The sequence below is a fragment of the Chiloscyllium plagiosum genome, chromosome 33, assembly GCF_004010195.1.
Source record: "Chiloscyllium plagiosum isolate BGI_BamShark_2017 chromosome 33, ASM401019v2, whole genome shotgun sequence".
NCBI lineage: Eukaryota > Metazoa > Chordata > Chondrichthyes > Orectolobiformes > Hemiscylliidae > Chiloscyllium > Chiloscyllium plagiosum.
In genome coordinates this window covers 42,714,100-42,733,770 of record NC_057742.1, presented here as the reverse complement: position 1 = coordinate 42,733,770, position 19,671 = coordinate 42,714,100, and the positions used below count along the sequence as shown (strand labels likewise).

At 43.8% G+C, this 19,671-nt stretch overlaps 1 protein-coding gene across 1 annotated transcript in view; it reads right to left on the bottom strand.

Moving 5' to 3' along the window:
• ace (angiotensin I converting enzyme (peptidyl-dipeptidase A) 1) overlaps window positions 1-19,671 on the bottom strand; it is a 112,671-nt gene that overhangs the window by 22,704 nt on the left and 70,296 nt on the right. Inside the window, exons 3-6 of the mRNA XM_043675375.1 lie at window positions 14,100-14,193; window positions 8,060-8,203; window positions 5,405-5,596; window positions 387-484 (exon numbers count right to left, since the gene is read on the bottom strand). Of these exons, the coding sequence (XP_043531310.1) occupies window positions 387-484; window positions 5,405-5,596; window positions 8,060-8,203; window positions 14,100-14,193 (528 nt within the window). The remainder of the gene's footprint in view (window positions 1-386; window positions 485-5,404; window positions 5,597-8,059; window positions 8,204-14,099; window positions 14,194-19,671) is intronic.

The window sequence follows — 19,671 nt, the reverse complement described above, 5'->3', positions numbered from 1 at the left end:
GCAACATTTAAAAGGCATTTGGATGGGTATATGAATAGGAAGGGTTTGGAGGGATATGGGCCGGGTGCTGGCAGGTGGGACTAGATTGGATTGGGATATCTGGTCGGCATGGACGGGTTGGACCGAAGGGTCTGTTTCCATGCTGTATATCTCTATGACTCTATGACTCAATGACTCTATTTGACCAGCTGTTTATTGTCCCATTAGATTATGCAGGAAAACAGAGTTGGGATCCAGGAATGTTCAATGGATATTTTGGTCTTTACCATTAAGCGTTTGCAGGGATTCAATCACCTGCACTTTCCAGTTTGAGATCCCGATAGGAAAGTCTAATCTGGAAAAAGTAATATCATTGGACTGCAGACCCAGACAGGACAGCCACTCACCTTCTTAACCATTGCATCAGTGACATCTATGTTGCCTTTACTGGGGAATGGGATCATCAAGTCATAGATGTTGTTCCATCGCTGGGCCCACATGTTACCTGTAAGGAGCAGGAAGAGCATGAATGGAACTCTCGTTCACAACAATATGAATTTCTTCAAGAGAAATAAAGGAAATATTTCGGCAGGTGACCAAAAACATGTCTTAAAGGAAGAAATAATATTTCTGTTGATTGAGCTGTATCAGACTAAGGAGCACAGTATAAAAATTAGAGACAGAACTTTCAAATTAGGGCTCATACCGGAGGATTCGAAATATGTAGTTGCTGAGACATTGGAAGAGCAAGTGAAATTTTCCCAAACTGCCTATATTCTGGCAGGAATCAAAAAGTGTGGTGTTGGAAAAACACAGCAGGTCAGGCAGCATCTGAGGAGCAGGAGAATCAACATTTCGGACATAAGCCTGAGGAGGCGCTTACGCCCGTAATGTCAACTCTCCTGCTCTTCAGATGCTGCCTGACCTGCTGTGCTTTTCAGATTAATAAAGTAGGTACAAAAGTGGCATACGCAGCATAATATTGAGAAGTCAAATGTTAGCCTCTTTGGTGGGAAAAACAGTAAAATCCCTGAACATTTTTAAACAGGAAGAAATGGTTAAACATTGGCTTTCACAAAGTTTTGAGTGTACTGCTCACACACAAAACTCTGTCGGAAGATTAAGAAAAAGAAAGATTAAACTGATATGGGCAGCACAGTGGTTCAGTGGTTAGCACTGCAGCCTCACAGCTCCGGGGACCTGGTTTCGATTCCACCCTTACAAGGTGGTCTCTGTGGAGTTTGCATGTGTCTGCGTGGGTTTCCTCCAGGTGCTCTGGTTTCCTCCCACAATCCAAAACTGTGCAGGTCAGATAGATTGCCCATGGGTCCTGAAGAAGGGCTTATGCCCGAAACATCGATTCTCCTGTTCCCTGGATGCTGCCTGACCTGCTGCGCTTTTCCAGCAACACATTTTCAGCTCTGATCTCCAGCATCTGCAGACCTCACTTTCTCCTCATGGGTTATGCAAGGCTACAGGGATCTGATGTGGAGATGCTGGTGCTGGATTGGGGTGGACAAACTCAGAAGTCATACAGCACCAGCTTATAGTCCAACAGACGACTTCACCTGACAAAGGGGCAGTGCTCTGAAAGCTTGTGGTTTCAAATAAACTATAACCTGGTGGCGTATGACTTCTGACTTTGTCCACAGATATGGTAAGATGGTGGGTCTGGGTGGGATGTGGTTTGGAAAACCAGTGTGGAATGTTTGGGGCAAATGGCCTACTTCCACACTGTGGGGCTTCTGCGATACCCACGGTAGTTTCAAAGAATGAGAGGTGATCTAGAACACATACACCCCTGAAGGTGCTTGACCACGTGTTCCGAATAGAATGCCTACAATGGGGAAACAGGCCATTTGGCACAACAAGTCCACACCAACCCTCCAAAGAGTAACCCACCCAGACCCATACCCCTATTACTCTACATTTACCCCTGACTAATGCACCTAACCTACACATCCCTGAACATTTTGGGCAATTTAGCATGGCCAATTCACCTAACCTGCATGTCATTGGACTGTGGGAGGAAACTGGAGAAAACCCACGCAGACACGGGGAGAATGTGCAAACTCCACACAGACAGCCGCCTGAGGCTGGAATCGAACCCGGGTCCCTGGTGCTGTGAGGCAGCAGTGCTAACCACTGAGCCACCGTGCTGCTCATTGTGAGGGAAGTGAGAGGAATTTCTTCTCTTAGGTAGTCATGAGCCTGGGGAGCTCTCTGCCCTGGAAAGTGGTGAAAGGAAAGGCAGAGACAAATAAATTCCTGACTAACAAAGGAGTCAAAGATGATTGGGGTTTGATGGGAATGTGGAGTTGAGGTCACCATCAGAATAGTCTGGATCTTATTAAATGGTGGAGCAGGTTTGGGAGGAGTATCATTATCTCGATTCCAAAATTGTATATTCGCATTTTAGTAAAAATTACAGGGTTTTTCATTAAATTGAAACAATTCTACGAATGTGTCATGGAGTAGCTGCTGAGAGTGCCAAGATGCTCAATAAGTGAGTGATTGATTGATTGTTGGATGTTAAAGGAATGAAAGGTGAATGAAGGTGAGGTGAAAACATTAAGGGTCAAGCATGATCCTATTGAAAAGTGGAATCGGGGCAAGAGGCAATGAACCTGCTCCTGTTTCTTATGCTTTTATGATCATTGACGTCCGACCAAACAGCAGCACCCCACCCCACATCAATACTCTGAGGTTCCAGATTGTGTCTTAGAGCTCCCTTTATTTATTAATCCTTCATCTCTGGGAACTTATATACAATTGCAAGGTTTGACCATAAGACAATAAGCTATCAGAGCAGAAATTAGGCCATTCAGCCCGTTAAGTTAGCTCCACCATTCTGTCATGGCTGATAAGTTTCTCAACCCCATTCTCTCACTTTCTCCCCAGAACCCTTGATCCCCTTGATACACAAGAACCTATCTATCTCCGTCTTAAATATACTCAATGACCTGGCCTCCACAGCCTTCTGTGGCAATGAATTCCATAGATTCACCACTCTCTGGTTGAAGACGTTTCTCCTTATTTCTGCTCTAAAAGGTCTTCCCTTTACTCTAAGGCTGTGCCCTTGGGTCCTAGTCTCTCCTACCAATGAAATCATCTTCCCAACATCCACACTGTCCAGGCTATTCAGTATTCTGTGTGTTTCAACTAGATCCCCCCCTCCATCCTTCTAACCTCCATCGGGTATAGACCCAGAGTCCTCACACATTCCTCATGTTAAGCTTTTCATTCCTGGGACCATTCTCTTGAACCTCCGCTGAACACAATCCATGGCCAGTGCATCCTTCCTGAGAGATAGGGCCCAAAACTGTGCACACTACTCCAAATGTGGTCTGACCAGAGCCTTATCGAGCCTCAAAGGTACATCATTATTTTTATAATCAATTCCTCTCAAAATAAATGCCTTCATCACATTTGCCTTCCTCACTATTGACTCAACCTGCCAGTTTACCTTGAGGGAATCCTGGACTAGAACTCCCAAGTCTCTCTGCACTTCAGACTTCTGAATTTTCCCCCCATTGAGAAAATAGTCCATGCTCCTATTCTTCCGACCAAAGTGCATGACCTCACACTTTCCCAGCTTGTACTCCATCTCCCACTTCGTTGCCCACTCTCCTAACCTGTCCAAATCTTTCTGAAGCCTCCCCGCCTCCTCAATGCTACCTGCCCCTCTACCTACCTTTGTATCCATGATTTGGAGATGCTGGTGTTGGACTGGGGTGTACAAAGTTACAAATCACACAACACCAGGTTATAGTCCAACAGGTTTAATTGGACACTCACCTGATGAAGAAGTGTCGCTCCGAAAGCTAGTGCTTCCAATTAAACCTGTTGGACTATAACCTGGTGTTGTATGATTTGTATCTTTGTATCATATGCAAACTTAGCCAGAATGCTCTCAGTTCATTTATTCAGATCATTAATGTATAAAGTGACAGGTTGTAATCCCAACACTGAGCCTTGTGGAACATCACTTGTCACCGGCTGCCATCCTGAGAAGGACCGTTTTATCCCCACTCTCTGCTTTCTGCCAGACAGCCAGGCTTCTGTCCACAGTAACACCTTGCCTCTTAACACCACAAGCCCTTATCTTACTCAGTAGTCTCTTGTGTGGCACCTGTCAAACACCATCTGGAAGTACAGGTAGATAACTTCCATTGGCTCTCCTTGGTCGTTCCTTCCTTAAAGAATTCAGGCAGATTTGCCAGGTAAGACTTCTCCTTGATGAAACCATGCTGACTTTGCCCTATTTTACCATACACTTCCAAGTATTCAGAAATCTCATCCTTCACAATGGATTCCAGGATTTTACCCCCCACCAAGGTTAGGCTAATCGGTCTGTAATTTTCCATCTTTTGCCTTAATCCTTTTTTAAACAGGGGATTATGTTAGTGATGTTCCAGCCCCCTGGGACCTTCCCTGACTCCAGCAATTCCTGAAAGGTCACCACTAATACCTCCGCTATCTCCCTTAGAGCTCCGGTATGTAGTCCGTCTAGCCCAGGTGATTTATCCACCTTCAGGCCATTCAGCTTTTTTTGTACCTTCTCCTTGGCGAAGACCCCATACTCAGCTCTGCTCCCTCACTCTCTTGAATTTTTGGGATATTACTGTGTCTTCTACCATGAAAATTTATGTGAAGTAATTATTCAGTTCCTCAGCCATTTCCTTGTTCCTCCATACTATCTCTCCAGTGCCGTTTTCCAGCAGCCCAAGGTCCACTTTGGCCTCTCCTTTGTGCTTTATATATTGACAGAAACTCTTATAATATTCCTTTGTATTACTGGCTAGCTAGCCCTCGTATTTAATCTTCTCCCTCTTTGTTTATTTTTATTGCCCTCTGTTGGTCTTTGTAAGCTTCCCAATCCTCTGGTTTCCTAGTGTGCCCTTCACTACATTATCTACTTTCTTTTTTGCTTTTATGCTCTCCCTGACTTCCCTAGTCAGCCACGGTTGCATCATCCTCCATGTACCATGCTTTCTTTTCCTTGGGATGAATCTCTGCTGTGTCTCCTGAATTACTCCCAGAAACTGCTGTCATTGCTGTTCCACTGTCTTTCCTGCTGGGCTCCTCTCCCAGTTAATTCTGTCCCGCTCCTCCCTCATGCCTCTGTAGTTGCCTTTATTCAGCTGTAATACATTACCTCTGATTCTATCTTCTCCCTCTCAAATTGCAGAGTAAATTCAATCATATTATGATCTCTGCCTCCTAAAGGTTCCTTCACCTTAACCCCCCCCTATCAGGTCTGCCTCATTGCACGACATTAAGTCCAGTATTGCCTGGCCCCTCATGGGCTGCTTCAAAAACCCATCTTGGAGACATTCCACAAATTGCTCAAACTTCAGATCAACTAGCTAATTTGTAGCTAATACACCAGTTATGTAAAATATTTAAATCTGCTGTCAATTACCCAATAGATGTGCAGGTATCGGTCCTTTCAGATTGATGTATTTGGGTCCGTATATCTGATATAATTTCCTCCTCACAAAGGCATGAAGGTTATTGTAAAGTGGTTTGAGTTGGTCATAGATCTTCTCAAGATCCTCTTCAAATGTTGGTGACTCATACCACGATCTCCAGTATGCTCCTGTGTCATTAAAACCTGCAAATAAAGCCAATTGAGTGTCATTAGGAGGCTGAAGGTGGTTTCATATTACAAGAATACTTTACATTTATTCAGTTCCATTCGCTTACTTTAAACATTCCGAGATGTTTCAAGGGATTGTCATCATGTTGCCAATGAGCAACATGAGGAGGTTATAATGCAGGGAAGCAAAAGCTTAGACAGAGAAGTTAATGTTATAAGAGTCTTCTTAAAGGAGGACAGGGAGAGAGGTGAACACTTTTAAGATGGGATTCCAGAGCCTGTTCAAGAAGCAGCTTGATTTAGATTAGTGTTGAATCTGTTTATCATTTTTAAAAACTGGACAGGCCCTGAGTTTGCCCAGAATTGTTGGTGCCTCTGTCACAGCGAATATAGTTGAAAACAAAACATGATTCCAAGTTCTGTCCCTGAACCAGGCATTTTTCATTCTCATGGGGGTGGAATTGGAGGCCATCCATCGTTCATAGTTCTTGGACATATAAATGACTTGATGGACGGTTGACCATATAAATGACTTGATGGACGGTTGACCATATAAATGACTTGGTGCCTCCACTGAAATGGGATTTGAGAGCTCCTGGTATCTGGATTTTAGAGATTAGATCGGATTAGAGTTGGCTTGTTCCCGGTGTATTTTTACTTTAGGTGGGCAGGGAACCTCTTTGGAGAGCTGAGGTACATGCCCCTGTGGATATGATCCGAGGATACTTTTGGGACAGAGTCAGAAATTGTTTTTGGGGAGGTGAGTAAGGTCTCCTTTAAAAGAAGGGTTCAGGAGCCCTTTGGCACTGCTAACTGTGCAGTGGGCTATGTGTCAAAGGTGCCCTATACCCTTTGGAACTGTCCAAGTCGTCAATACCTCTCAAACCTGCCAACAAATGTTGACTGTCAAAAGGTGTCAATAAATGTCAAGCAGCATCAAAATGTGTATTGATGAATGACAGTGATCCTTCAATATAGAGCTTTCTGCAAAATAGGAATTTAAATAATAGAATTTTTTCTCTCCTATCAGTAGTTGTGAATGCTGAATGAGTTGGCATAGTAGGTAAAGAAGGAAAGGGGGATGAGTATAAGTAGGCACTAAGTTGGCATTGGGATGTGGGGTCCATGAGGGGTAGGTAGAGGAGATTAGGTTGCATGCATTAGCAGGAGTGGGGCATGGGCAGTGTGTGAGGCTGAGGAGAATGGAAGGGATCTAAGAGTTGAGGGCTAGAGGAAAGTTTCATATTAGTCACCTTTGAGAGAAGGAAGGGCCTCCTTTGGGATACCTCAGGTGGAGTAAGTGTCTCCTTTCAAATTAAATAAAGGGGTGCTTGTGCCTGAAGAGTACACAGAGTCATTAGGATTGGCAAAATTGGAACTGTCCAAATAAATGGCATGAGTTAAAAAGTCAATGCTGGCCATTTCAGAGTCTCAGCTCCCATTCTAGGATTTGTGTTGCAAGATAAATTTCATTTGATAATTTTCACAAAGTTGCACCTTTTGATGAACACATCCAACTGTTTATTGAATGGAAATAATCTTTGAGGTGAAAGGTGAATAAAATGTTTTTTTTATAAGTCATTGCATACTGAGTGAAATGTTTGTTTTTGTAAGGGTTTATTTGAGGCAATTTCAAAGTATTGGATCTTTCAAAATAAAATGAATGCTTTTTCAAAATAGAGACATCATCATCAGACTTACCCTTTAGTTTTATGTCAGGAAGCCCCCTGAGTTATGCCCATGCTGGATTATAGGTGACTTGGCATGGAAGGGAGAAGGGAGTGAGGAGGGTGTAAGAGTTGGCACTGAGTTGACATGGAGGTTTTAAAGAGTGATGGAGATGATTGGAGGCATTTGGGTATGAGGCCATGAGAGATGGCTAGATTGGAATGGGGCTACAGACACCATGGAGGGGCCATGGAGGATGGGTCCACTTTGACAGGCTACTCAGCCAATGGGAGGAGGTCAACTCACCCTTTCCTTCTTTACCTACCATACCAACTCATTCAGCATTCACAACTACTGATAGGAGAGAAAAAAAAATACTTTTATTACTTAAATTTCTATTTTGCAGAAAACACTATATTGAAAGACCACTGTCATTCATCAATACACATTTTGATGCTGCTTGACATTTATTGACACTTTTTGACAGTCAATATTTGTTGGCAGGTTTGAGAGGTCTTGACAACTTGGTCAGTTCCAAAGGGTATATGGCACCATTGACACATAGTCCTCTCTCTCATGACCCCGTCCCCTCTTCACAACAGTAGGAGAACAGCGTAATATTTAGGCAAGAATGACATATGCTACAGTGAGTCAGTTAAAACAAGCTTACTGCTTTTAACAAGGAAGTACCTCAGTCTCATTATTTTTACTGGGACAAAGCTACAGTGGATTTTGTTTTGCTAATTCCTCAGAGTCTGTCACCTTAGCCTGACTGTGAGATCCACATCATTTTGGGGTAAAGTCACTTACCATCCAGCCGTGAAGCTTTGTTACTCATTTTCACAAATTCTGTGTACTTGTCCCTTAGTGGGTTTCCTGCAGAATTGTGCCAACCCTCCCATGCATACAGCAGCTTTTTGTAACTCCGAGATGTTGCCAAGAGATTCACGAGATCTGGAACACCACAAAAAAATGCAGTTAGAGAATCCACAGGATGTCAGAAGAAAGAGACCTACATGAAAGTCACAATCTTTACATTGGACAAAGAAACACTCCCTCATTCAGGCAACCAGGGTCCCTTCACATACTGCCAGGGCAAGTACAGCATAGAGTGTGTTGCTAGAAAAGCACAGCAGGTCAGGCAGCATCCAAGGAGCAGGAGAATCGACATTTCGGGCATAAGCCTCATTCCTGATGAAGAGCTTATGCCTGAAACGTCGACTCTCCTGTTCCTCGGACACTGCCTGACCTGTTGTTCTTTTCCAGCACCACTCTCTCGACTCCGGTGTCCAGCATCTGCGGTCCTCACTTCCTCAAGTACAGCACAGTCTAGATAGAGTATAAAGATCCCCATTCGATGTCCTGTCAAACACTCCTTAGGGCAGGTACAGCACATCTTTTTTCTTTTAATTGTTTTTATTCATTCATGAGGTATCTGGGAGTGGCTGGGTCATTGTTTATTACTTATCCCTCAGTGGCCTTGAGAAGGTAATGGTGAGCTGCCTTCTTGAACCGCTGAGTCAGTATGAGGTAGGCACATCACAGTGCTGAGAGGGAGGGAGCTCCAGTAGTTTTGAACTACAGTGAGGTTGAAGAATCAGTGATGTATTTCCAAGTCGGGATAGTGAGTAACATGGAGGGGAACTTGCAGGTAGTGGCATTTCCATGTATGTGCTGTCCCTGTTCCTCTAGATGGTAGTGTTCATGGGTTTGGTAGGTGATATCTAAGGGGTTTTGGGGAATTTCTGCAGTGCCTGTTATAGATGATACACACCTCCACTACTGACTGTTGTGGTGGAGGGAGTGAATGTGATACTAATCTGTTTTGTCCTGGATGGTGTCAAGCTTCTTAAGTGGAACTGTACCCATCCAGGCAAGTGGGGAGTACTCCATTACACTCCTAGCTTGTGCCTTGTAGATGGTGGACAGGGTTTGGGGAGGCAGGAGATGAGTCACTTGCCACAGTATTTGTAGCTTCTGACCTGCCCTTGCAGCCACTGTGTTTATGTGGTTAATCCGGTTGAGTTTCTGGTCAGTGGTAACCCCAGGGATGGTGATTGTAGGGGATTCAGTGATGGCAATGCCATTGCAAGTTAAGGGGCAGTGGTTAAATTGTCTCTTATTGGTGATGGTCACTGCCTGGCATTTGTGTGGTGGGAATGTTACGTGTCACCTTTCAGCCTGAGCTTGGATATTGTTGCATTTCGACACGGATTACTTCACAAGCTGAGGAGTCACGACTGGTGCTGAACATGGTACAATCATCAGTGAATTATCCCAATCTGACCTTGTGATGGAGGGAAGGTCAATGATGAAGCAGCTGAAGATGGTTGGACCTAGGACACTACCCTGAGGAACTCCTGCAGAGATGTTTTGGAGCTGAAATGACTGACCTCCAACAACCACAACCATCTTCGTTTGTGCCAGGTTTATGGACTGAATGGTCTGTTTCTGTGCTGCATGACTCTATGGCTCTACACCTCTTGGAATGTTAGAGGATGGAGAAGCATCACTGAACAGTTGTGCCAATGATTTATGGGGTCGTTACAACAATGAAGGAGGCTATTGGCCTTTGGAAGAATGAGGGATTTTAGCTTCAGTGTAACCTGGTGGAAGTGCTCTCCGTGGAGTGAAGGAGATTGTATGGAGATTAAGCAGCAATTGAGCAGGTTTATGACAGGTGCAGATAAAGTAGACAGGGAATAAATGTTCACATTAACTCATGATCAGGGGACACAGGCTTAAAGATTTAGACTGGGGATACAGGGGTTGTGAAAAATAATCCTTCCACGCACTGAGTGGTGAGCTGCAACTCACTGTCATCCAGGGTGGTGGAAGCAGAAATAATCAATTATTTCATTAAGAATTTACACAGACACTTCAAGGAAATTAACTCAGGTGACTACAGAAACTAAGTATGTAAATGAGACTGACTGGACCATTTATTCCTACTCTCTGCTTTCTGTCTGTTAGCCATTTCTCAATCCACACTAATAGCTTTCCACTAATCAACTGTGCTTTAATTTTATTTACCAGTTTCCTGTTTGGGAGCTTATCAAAAGCGTTCTGGAATTTGAAAGACACCATATCCATTCGTACTCCTTTCTTAATGCTACATCTAACATCCTTAAAAAACCCCAAACCTGAATGAACTGGCCAAACCACAGCAGCAACAGCAGCAGAACGTAGCCGTCCTGATTTCTTCAAGCTCCAAGAATTGGACAACAAGGAAAAGGAGTAGGCTATTCAGCCCATCAATCCTGCCTCATCATTCAAGATCATCTTTCACCAGCTTATAACTCAACAGGTTTATTTGGAATTATTAGCTTTCAGAACTTCCAAATAAACCTGTTGGACTATAACCTGGTGTTGTGAGATTTTTAACTTTGTCCATCCCAGTCCAACGCTGGCACCCTCACATCATTCCAGATCATGGCTGAGCATCAATTTTCTCAATGCCAGTTGCCTTCATATATCTCTACTTCACTTTTTGAATTAGAATTAGAATCCGTACAGTATGGAAACAGGCCCTTCGGCCCAACAAGTCCACACAGACCCTTCAAAGGGTAACCCACCCAGACCCATTCCCCTTCCCTATATTTTACCCCAACTAATAACCTACATTATGGGCAATTCAGCATGGCCAATTCACCTAACCTGCACATCTTTGGACAGTGGGAGGAAACAGAGCACCCGGAGGAAACCCACACAGACATGGGGAGAATGTGCAAACTCCACACAGTCACCTGATGCTGGAATCAAACCCGGGTCCCTGGTGCTGTGAGGCAGCAGTGCTAACCACTGAGCCACCCTTGCCACCCTATGCCACTTGATGTCATTAGACTTCAGAAATCTATTGATTTATATCTAGAACCTGTTTGATGATTGAGCTTCCACAGACTTCTGGAGTAGAGAATTACTGGAGATTCACTGCCGTTCTGAGTGAAGAGATTCCTCCTCATCTCTTTATCTCATCCGCCTATCTCTTTAATCTCCTGGTTTAACTGTCAGCAGCCACAGGAAACACCTTAACCTCGTCTATCCTGTTACATCTTGTTAGAATTTGGTAAGTTTCAATGAGATTACCTTTCAATCTTTGAACTTCTAAAGAATCCACCCCCAGTTTCCTCAATCTTTCCTCATAATGTCATTCCTTGGATTAATCTGCTGAACTACCATTGCGTTCCCTCAATGATAGGTAAAACCCTCTTTAGATAAGGAGATCAAAACTGCATACAATGCCCCAGGTTATGTCTAATCAGAGCTGCACACAACTGCAGCTTCACCCTGTCATCAAGTCCCCTTGCAACGAATGCCAACATTATGTTCGCCTTCCTGAAGCTTGCTGCACATTCATGTTAATCTTTGGCGACTCATCAACAAGACATCCAGATCCAGATTGGACACCTGCACTTTCCCAACCTGTCACCAAGTAAAACATATTCTGAATTTTGTTCTTTCTGCTACAGTGCATAACTTCACACTTATTTCCATTATATTCCACTCACTATGTCATAGTCCTGTCTGTGTTTTCTTGGAGGTTGTTTGCATTGTCTTAGGAACAATGGAGACTGCCCACTCTTTAACAGAACGGCCATTTACTACATCAAGTGAATGCGACCAATCATTGAGAAAGATTGTGAAGAGCTGTGAACCTAGCTCTCACCCTTCTGGTATCTCACTGTTCACAATTTACCTTCCTGAGAATGATCCATTTATTCCTACTCTCTGTTTTCTGTCTGTTAATCATTTCTCAATCTGTACTAATACCTTTCCACTAATCCCATACATTTTAATTTTATTTACCAGCTTCCTGTCTGGGACCTTTTCAAAAATGTTCATAAATTCTAAATACACCATGTCCATTTATACTCATTTATTAATGCTGCAAATAATATTCTCAAAACCTCAAAATCTTTATAACAGCCACCTGTCATAGGAAGGATGTTATTAAGCTGGAGAGGATCAGAAGACATTTAGCAGGATGTTGTCCAGAATGCAGTGAGCGAGTTATAGGGAGAGGCTGGATGGGCTGGGAATTTCTTCACTGGAACATAGGAGGCTGAGGGGTGACTTTATAAACAGGCGTCATTTCCCTAGAGTGGGGGATTTCACGACTCGGGGCCATACTTTTCAGGTGAGAGGAGAAAGATTTTTAAAAAAGACATAAGGAGCAGTGTTTTTACACAGAGGGTGGTTCATGTCTGGAATGAACTTTCAGAGGCAGTGGGGGATGGAGGTACAGTTACAATGTTTAAAAGACATTTAGATAAGTTGTTGTGGTTCTGTTCGCCGAGCTGGAAGTTTTTGTTGCAAACGTTTCGTCCCCTGGCTAGGCGACATCATCAGTGCTTGGGAGCCTCCTGCGAAGCGCTTCTTTGATGTTTCCTCCGGTGTTTATAGTGGTCTGTCCCTGCCGCTACCGGTTGTCAGTTTCAGCTGTTCGACCTGGACCCAATATACCAACCACTACGGCGGACAGCTGAAACTGACAACCGGAAGCGGCAGGGACAGACCACTATAAACACCGGAGGAAACATCAAAGAAGCAATTCGCAGGAGGCTCCCAAGCACTGATGATGTCGCCTAGCCAGGGACGAAACATTTGCAACAAAAACTTCCAGCTCGGCGAACAGAACCACAACAACGAGCACCCGAGCTACAAATCTTCGCACAAACTTTGAATTTAGATAAGTACACACATAGGAAATATTTGGAGGGATAGGGGCCAGGTGGTACTCATCAGTTTAGGATTATGTTTCCATGCTCTATGACTCCATAACAGATGATTTTGTTTGTCATAAATCCATATTAACACTCCCAGTTTTATCATTCTCTTCAAATATCCAGTTCTCATATCCTTTATGATAAATGCTAATATTTTTCTTATTATTGAAATCCAACGAACAGGTCTGTACTTGTCCATTTTCTTCCTTCCTTCCTAAGCTTTGGAGTTACAATTGCTGTTTTCCAGTTTACAGAAACCTTTCCAGGATCTATAGAATTTTGAAAGATAGCCAGCAATGCTACCATTATCTCTCCATTATCCTTCAACACTCAGGGATAAGTCACATCTGGTCCAAAGGATTTATTAACTGTCAATCCCCCTGTTAAATTTTCAAGTCATCTTCTTTTTACCACTTGTGTAATCCTAAAGTTTTGTCATTCCATGTTGTACAGATCCCTTGGTCTCCTAGTAATTCCTGACATTTTCCTTTGTTTATTTTTCTGTCATTTCCCTGCTCTCCATTATAAGTGTAGCAATCTGATGCTGGTGTCAAGATAAACTGAGCAACTTATCCTGTAATACACGTCTCCAAAATGAAAGACCATGCTTAATTTAGTACTGCTTGGCATCAGCAGATATGGACTTATGTTATGGACACTCAACAATGCACACTATAAGTGGAACATTCCACTCAATACCCCTTTCGTAGTTTCTTATCCTCGCAAGTATCACTCCCCTATCCATTTTGCCCCTTGCTTCTGAACTGGGTGATGACCTGTTCAGTCTATCTACTGCCTGCCTTCCATCTCAGTATGCCACATGCAACAAGATTCACCAGCAGACATCCTTTGGATCAAGGATTGTAATGCTGGAGGACCCAGCCTGCATCTCACAAACCTTACTGAAATTTCATTCCCAACATGTATTCCAACAGATTGGCACCCTTGACCTATAATATTTCAAAATTGAAAGTCCAGAAGATATTGAAAATGAGACAGATGACATGGAATTCGAAGTGAGTACATTAGTCTGCTCCCAAGGTGTGTATGAGTATACTCACATCAGGCTGCTCGCTATTCCTTCTCACATTGTAGCCATTCACTTCATGCCCTACACGACTTACCAGGTTCGAGAGACCAGCAGTTGCTCTGTTGATTTGGTGGACACACCTTAGCAGTGGAATAAATGTTGTCCATTTCACTCAGGATGGTGTTGTACTGAAAAGAAAGATATGTTGGTCAACACTTTTCACTTCCAAGGGAAGGGCTATGAATCACCTGCAGGAGGCAGCGTGGAACCACAAACATGAATGTTCCCAGGTCATTATGGAGAAGAAACAAGTACAGAGATCTGTGTCCACCAGCTTCTGTGCTGCCACGGACTAAAGGAGCTCTCACATTTGGTGGGTTTGTTTCTGAATGCATCTTCATTAATTTTCCTCAGATAATGCTGGACAAACTCCAATGACTCAAGCTTTCTTGTCGAAGTTTCCATTATAAATCAGTATAACTCTTTCATTTGAGTCAGAAAGGTTCAAGACCCATTTCAACATGTAAACTGGGTTATCTTTCCAGTGCAGTACTAAGGGAGTGCTGCACTGCTGAAGGGGCAATGCTTTTGATGAGATACTTCACTGTAATCCCAACAACTCCTTACACCAAAGTCAAAGATCCCAAGGCATTGGTTGAAGAAAGACAAGGATGTTTCCTTGAGTCCCAGCCAATATTCCTCCCTTAAACTGACTCCACTAAAAAAAAACATTTAATTCTCTGTCATTGGCAACACTGGTTTTGGTAAACTGCTGTATTTGCTTCTTTAACTTCAATGATACTTGAAAAGTAATCAACTATGAATTGTTTGGGGATATTGCACAGATAGAAAAGTACTTGGCATTCTGGTTGGACCTCATTACCATGATTGAGAGTGTGGAGCTGGAAAAGCACAGCAGGTCAGCAGCATCCAAGGAGCAGGAGAATCGACGTTTCAGGCAAAAGCCCTTCATCAGGAATGACCCACCATTTCCTGAAATGTCGATTTTCCTGCTCCTCGGATGCTGCCTGACCTGCTGTGCTTTTCCAACTCCGAACTTTTGACTCTAATCTCTAGCATCTGCAGTGCTCACTTTGACCACTTACCAGGATACAGAGCCACAGATACATGCCATTTTGATCTGATTGGTATTTATAGCTGCCAATATCATCCTTGTAAACCCAATCTGCGCTCTCTCTAGTGTCTTGCTTCAGTACTAATCACAGTACTACTGAGTGCAGTCTTATTTAGGTTCAATGCAGATTTAGCATAAGTCAACCTATTTTTCAAAAGGCTCCCTTAAGAATAAAGCCAAGTGCTTGGTCTGCTGTTGTTATGACTGTGCTCCGTTCTGTGCAACCTTATGTGCAGTTGCACTACACATTATTTTGTTCTACTACCTCACTTGGCGTTGCACCTTCCAGGTAATAAGTGACTTCCTGACTCTTCCAACTAAAATGTACTAACTCACATTTACCTGTGTTGAACTTCAATTATTTGCCTATTCTGCAAGTTAATTAATGACCTATAAATCTCTCACTATGAAAGATTAGGTACAATAACCACAATCCTCTGTGCCCCAGAAAGGATGTGAGTTTATCTAACATCTGGCAGTAATGTGGAGAGTGCACGTGTACCAAGACCTGGGTCTGTTCCTGGGCTATGACGAAGTTTACTTTCAGTTAGGGCAGTTGAATGTCTAGGAGATTAACAGCTAGTTTGGGAGACAATTAATGAAGGATGACATCTCCTTTCTGCCTTGTAATTGAATCGCTCAGTGAAGACATTAGGAACCAACTTTGTTCATAATTTCTTTGCGGAGTCGCTGGCTCTACATTGAAAATGAATCTTTAGTATGGATATTACTCGCTCGGTGTGTTGCTAAATCTCTCAGTAAAGGCACTGGGTACTCATTGTGCTATTAAACCTCTCAGAAGTCCCTTAGGAGCTTATATAATTTGATAATTACCTTTCTTTCTTCTGACCTTCAATGAGAATAGGTTCAGACTTTCCTCATATGACAAGCCCCTCATTTTAGTGAATCTTTCCTGAATGTTTCTAATGCAAATGCATCCTTCCTTAACTAAGGGCCCAAACTGTGCACAACAGTCTGTTTGTGAGCTCTCCAACTGGAGCAAGACAGGACACAGCCTGTTATTAATGTCTCAGCACTGAGATGACAGTGAGTGTTATTAAATCTTTCTGGACTCCTAGTATGCTACAAGAATTGAAGAAATAAGAACAAGAGAACACCATTAAACCTATTAAACATACTCTGTCATTGGTTGATCTGCTCTTTGCCTTGGACATAAACATTGACACTGTATTGTTCAAAACTCTGCCATTCTAAATCTTGAATATGGTCAGTGACCCAGAGCAATTAATTCCACATGAATTCTCCCAAAAGCTCTTCCCCACAACTGTCCAAGGTGTAACAACTGCCCATTTCCCTCCTCCCTCCTCAGTATCCTATGGTCCAACCACATCTTCCAGGTGAAGCAGCGCTTTACCCGCACTTCACCCAATCTCATCTACTGTAACCGCTGCTCACAATGTGGGCCCCTCTACATTCAGGAAATGAAGCATAGACTGGGTGACCGTTTTGCAAAACATCTACCTTCTTCCCATAAAAAAGCTTCCGGTTGCCTGGCACTTTAACCCCCCACCCTGTTCCCTGGCCATGACCTCGGTGTCAGGCTCGCTGCAATGCTCCAGCAAAGCTCAGTGCAAGCTGAAAGAACAGCACCTCATTTTCCATTTGGAGGCCCTGCAACCCTCTGGACTCAATATTGATTTCAAACATTTGAGAGCCTGGATTCTGCCATGTCCTAGCCCCTACCCAGGCCTTGTTACCACACTGCCTGCCATTAGACACTACCTATTTTTGGCCACTAACAGTCTCCAATAACAAATATTCAATCGTCCAATCGGATTGGTATCTACACCTTTGACTGTCCAACTGTTCTCTCTCTTTGGGCTTTATCCTGACCTATCATTTACTCCTTACCCCTCCCCCCCCACCTTATCTTCTGCATATAGACTGACATTTTCCCAGCTATCATTAGTTCTGAGGAAGGGTCATTGGACCTGAAACATTAATTCTGATTTGTCTTCACACATGCTGCCAGATCAGCTGAGCTTTTCCAGCAATTTATGTTTTTATTCGCCATGAATTCCAAAGATTCACATTCTCTGAGAGAACAAATTCTTGTTCATCTCCATCTTAAAGCAAGAGTACCCCTTGTTTTAAAGCTGGGTCCTCTCATTCTACATTTCTCTGTCAGAGGGAACACCTACTACCCTGATAAACCCTCTCAGAATCTTTAAGGTTTTAGTAAGATCACCTTTCATTCTTCCAAACGTGAATGAGTATAAGCTCAATGTTTTCTTGGAGTCCTTGTGCATGAATCACAAAAAACTAGCATACAAGTCCAGCAGGAAAGCAAATAGACTGTTGGACTTTATTTCAAATATAAAAATAATGAAGTCTGGCTAAAACTCTACAAGGTGCTCTTTAGAGCATAGCTGGAATACTTTGGATAGTTTTGGTCCTTATCCTAATGAAAGATCCACTGGCATTGGAGAAGGTTAACTAGGTTGATCCTGGGTATGGAGAGACTTTCTTATGAGGAGACATTTCGGTTGGGTCTGTACTCATTGGAGTTTAAAAGAATGAAGGATCACAAATGGAAGAGGGAAAAGACCAAAAACAGGAAGAGGAACTAGAGTCAACATAGGGAGAAAGTGAGGTCTGCAGATCTGGAAATGTGTTGCTGGAAAAGCGCAGCAGGTCAGGCAGCATCCAAGGAGCAGGAGAATCGACGTTTCGGGCATGAGCCCTTCTTCAGGAACCATTCTTCAGAAGCCATTCCTGAAGAAGGGCTCATGCCTGAAACATCGATTCTCCTGCTCCTTGGATGCTGCCTGACCCTCTGCGCTTTTCCAGCAACACATTTTCAGCTCAAGATAGGGAGAAATCAGTTCTTTCTTTCCAGACAATTATATGACTTTGGAATTCTCTGCCTCAAAAGGCTGTTTAAACAGGGTCGTTAAATATTTTAAGGTGCAAGTAAATAGATTCATTGCTTGGAAAAGGAGTAAACTTTTAAGGTTTTAGTAAGATCACCTTTCATTCTTCCAAACGTCAATGAGTATAAGCTCAATGTTTTCTTGGAGTCCTTGTGCATGAATCACAAAAAGCTAGCGTAAAGTGGAATAGGTACACAAACGAATCAGAGTCGAAGAGTGTGGTGCTGGAAAAGCACAGCAGATCAGGCAGTATCTGAGGAGCAGGAGAGTCGACTGGTTTTGAGCATAAGCTCTTCATCAGGAATGAGGCTTATGGGCCAAGGAGCCTGAGACATAAATAGGAGAGGGGTGGGGCTGGAGGGAAGGTGATTGAGAGTGCAATAGGGAGATGAAGGTGAGGGAGAAGGTGATAGATCGGAGAGGAGGGTGGAGTGAATAGGTGGGAAGGAAGATGGACTGTTAGGACAGGTATTGAGGGCAGTGCCAAGGAGTGGTGATGGAGGAGGCCCAGGACTTGCATGTCCTTGGTGGAGTGAGAGGGGGAGTTGAAGTGTTTGGGATTGTTTAATGCATGTGCCCCAGAGATGTTCACTGGAATGTTCTGCAAGTTGGCGTCCTGTCTCCCCAATGTAGAGGAGACCACATCGAGAGCAACATTCACACCGAAGAGTGTGGTGCTGGAAAAGCACAGCAGGTCTGGCAGCATCCGAGCAGCAGGAGATTCGACACTTCAGGCATAAGGAATGTGTGGAAGTGCAGGTAAATCTCTGACAGATGTGGAAGGCTGCTTTGGGGTCTTGGATGGAGGTGAGAGGGGAGTTGTGGAGGTTTATGGGGTGGAAGGTGAGGACTGGAGGTTCTGTCCTTGTTGCAGTAGGAGGGGTGGGGTTCAAGGGCGGACGTGCGGGAGGTGAAGGAGATACGCTGGACGGCATCATCAACCATGTGGGAGGGGATATTGTGGCCTTTGAAGAAGGAGGCTATCTGGGATGTTCAATGTTAGAACTGGTCCTCCTGGGAGCAGATGTGGATGAGGTGGAGGAATTGGGAATAAAGGATAGCGTTTTTACAGGAAGGGGTGGGAGGAGGTGTAGTCCAGGTAGCTGAGGGAGTCGGTGGGTTTGTAATAGATGTCCGTGTTGCGTTGGACACCGGAAATGGAGATGGAGAGGTCCAGGAAGGGGAGGGAAGTGTCTGAGATGTTCCAGGTGAACTTAAGGTCAGGTTGGAAGGTGTTGGTGAAGTTGATGAACTGTTAGACCTCCTCATGGGAGCACGAGGTGGCACTGATACAGTCATCAATGTAGCGGAGGAAAAGGTGGGGAATGGTGCCAGTGTAACTACAGAAGATGGTCTGCTCCACATATCCTACAAGGAGGCAGGCAGAGCTGGGGCCCATGCAGGAGCCCATGGCTACCTCTTTTGTCTAGAGGAAGTTGGAGGAGTGAAGGAAATGATCTTATTGAAATCTGGAGCAGAGTTGAAGGGCTGAATGGTCTACTTCTTTTCCTAACTCATATACTAGTCATAGAATCAAACAGCACAGAAACAGGCCTTTCGGTCCAAGCAGTCCATGCTGACCATAATCCCAAACTAAACTAGTCCCAGCTGCCTGCTCCTGGCCCATATCCCTCCAA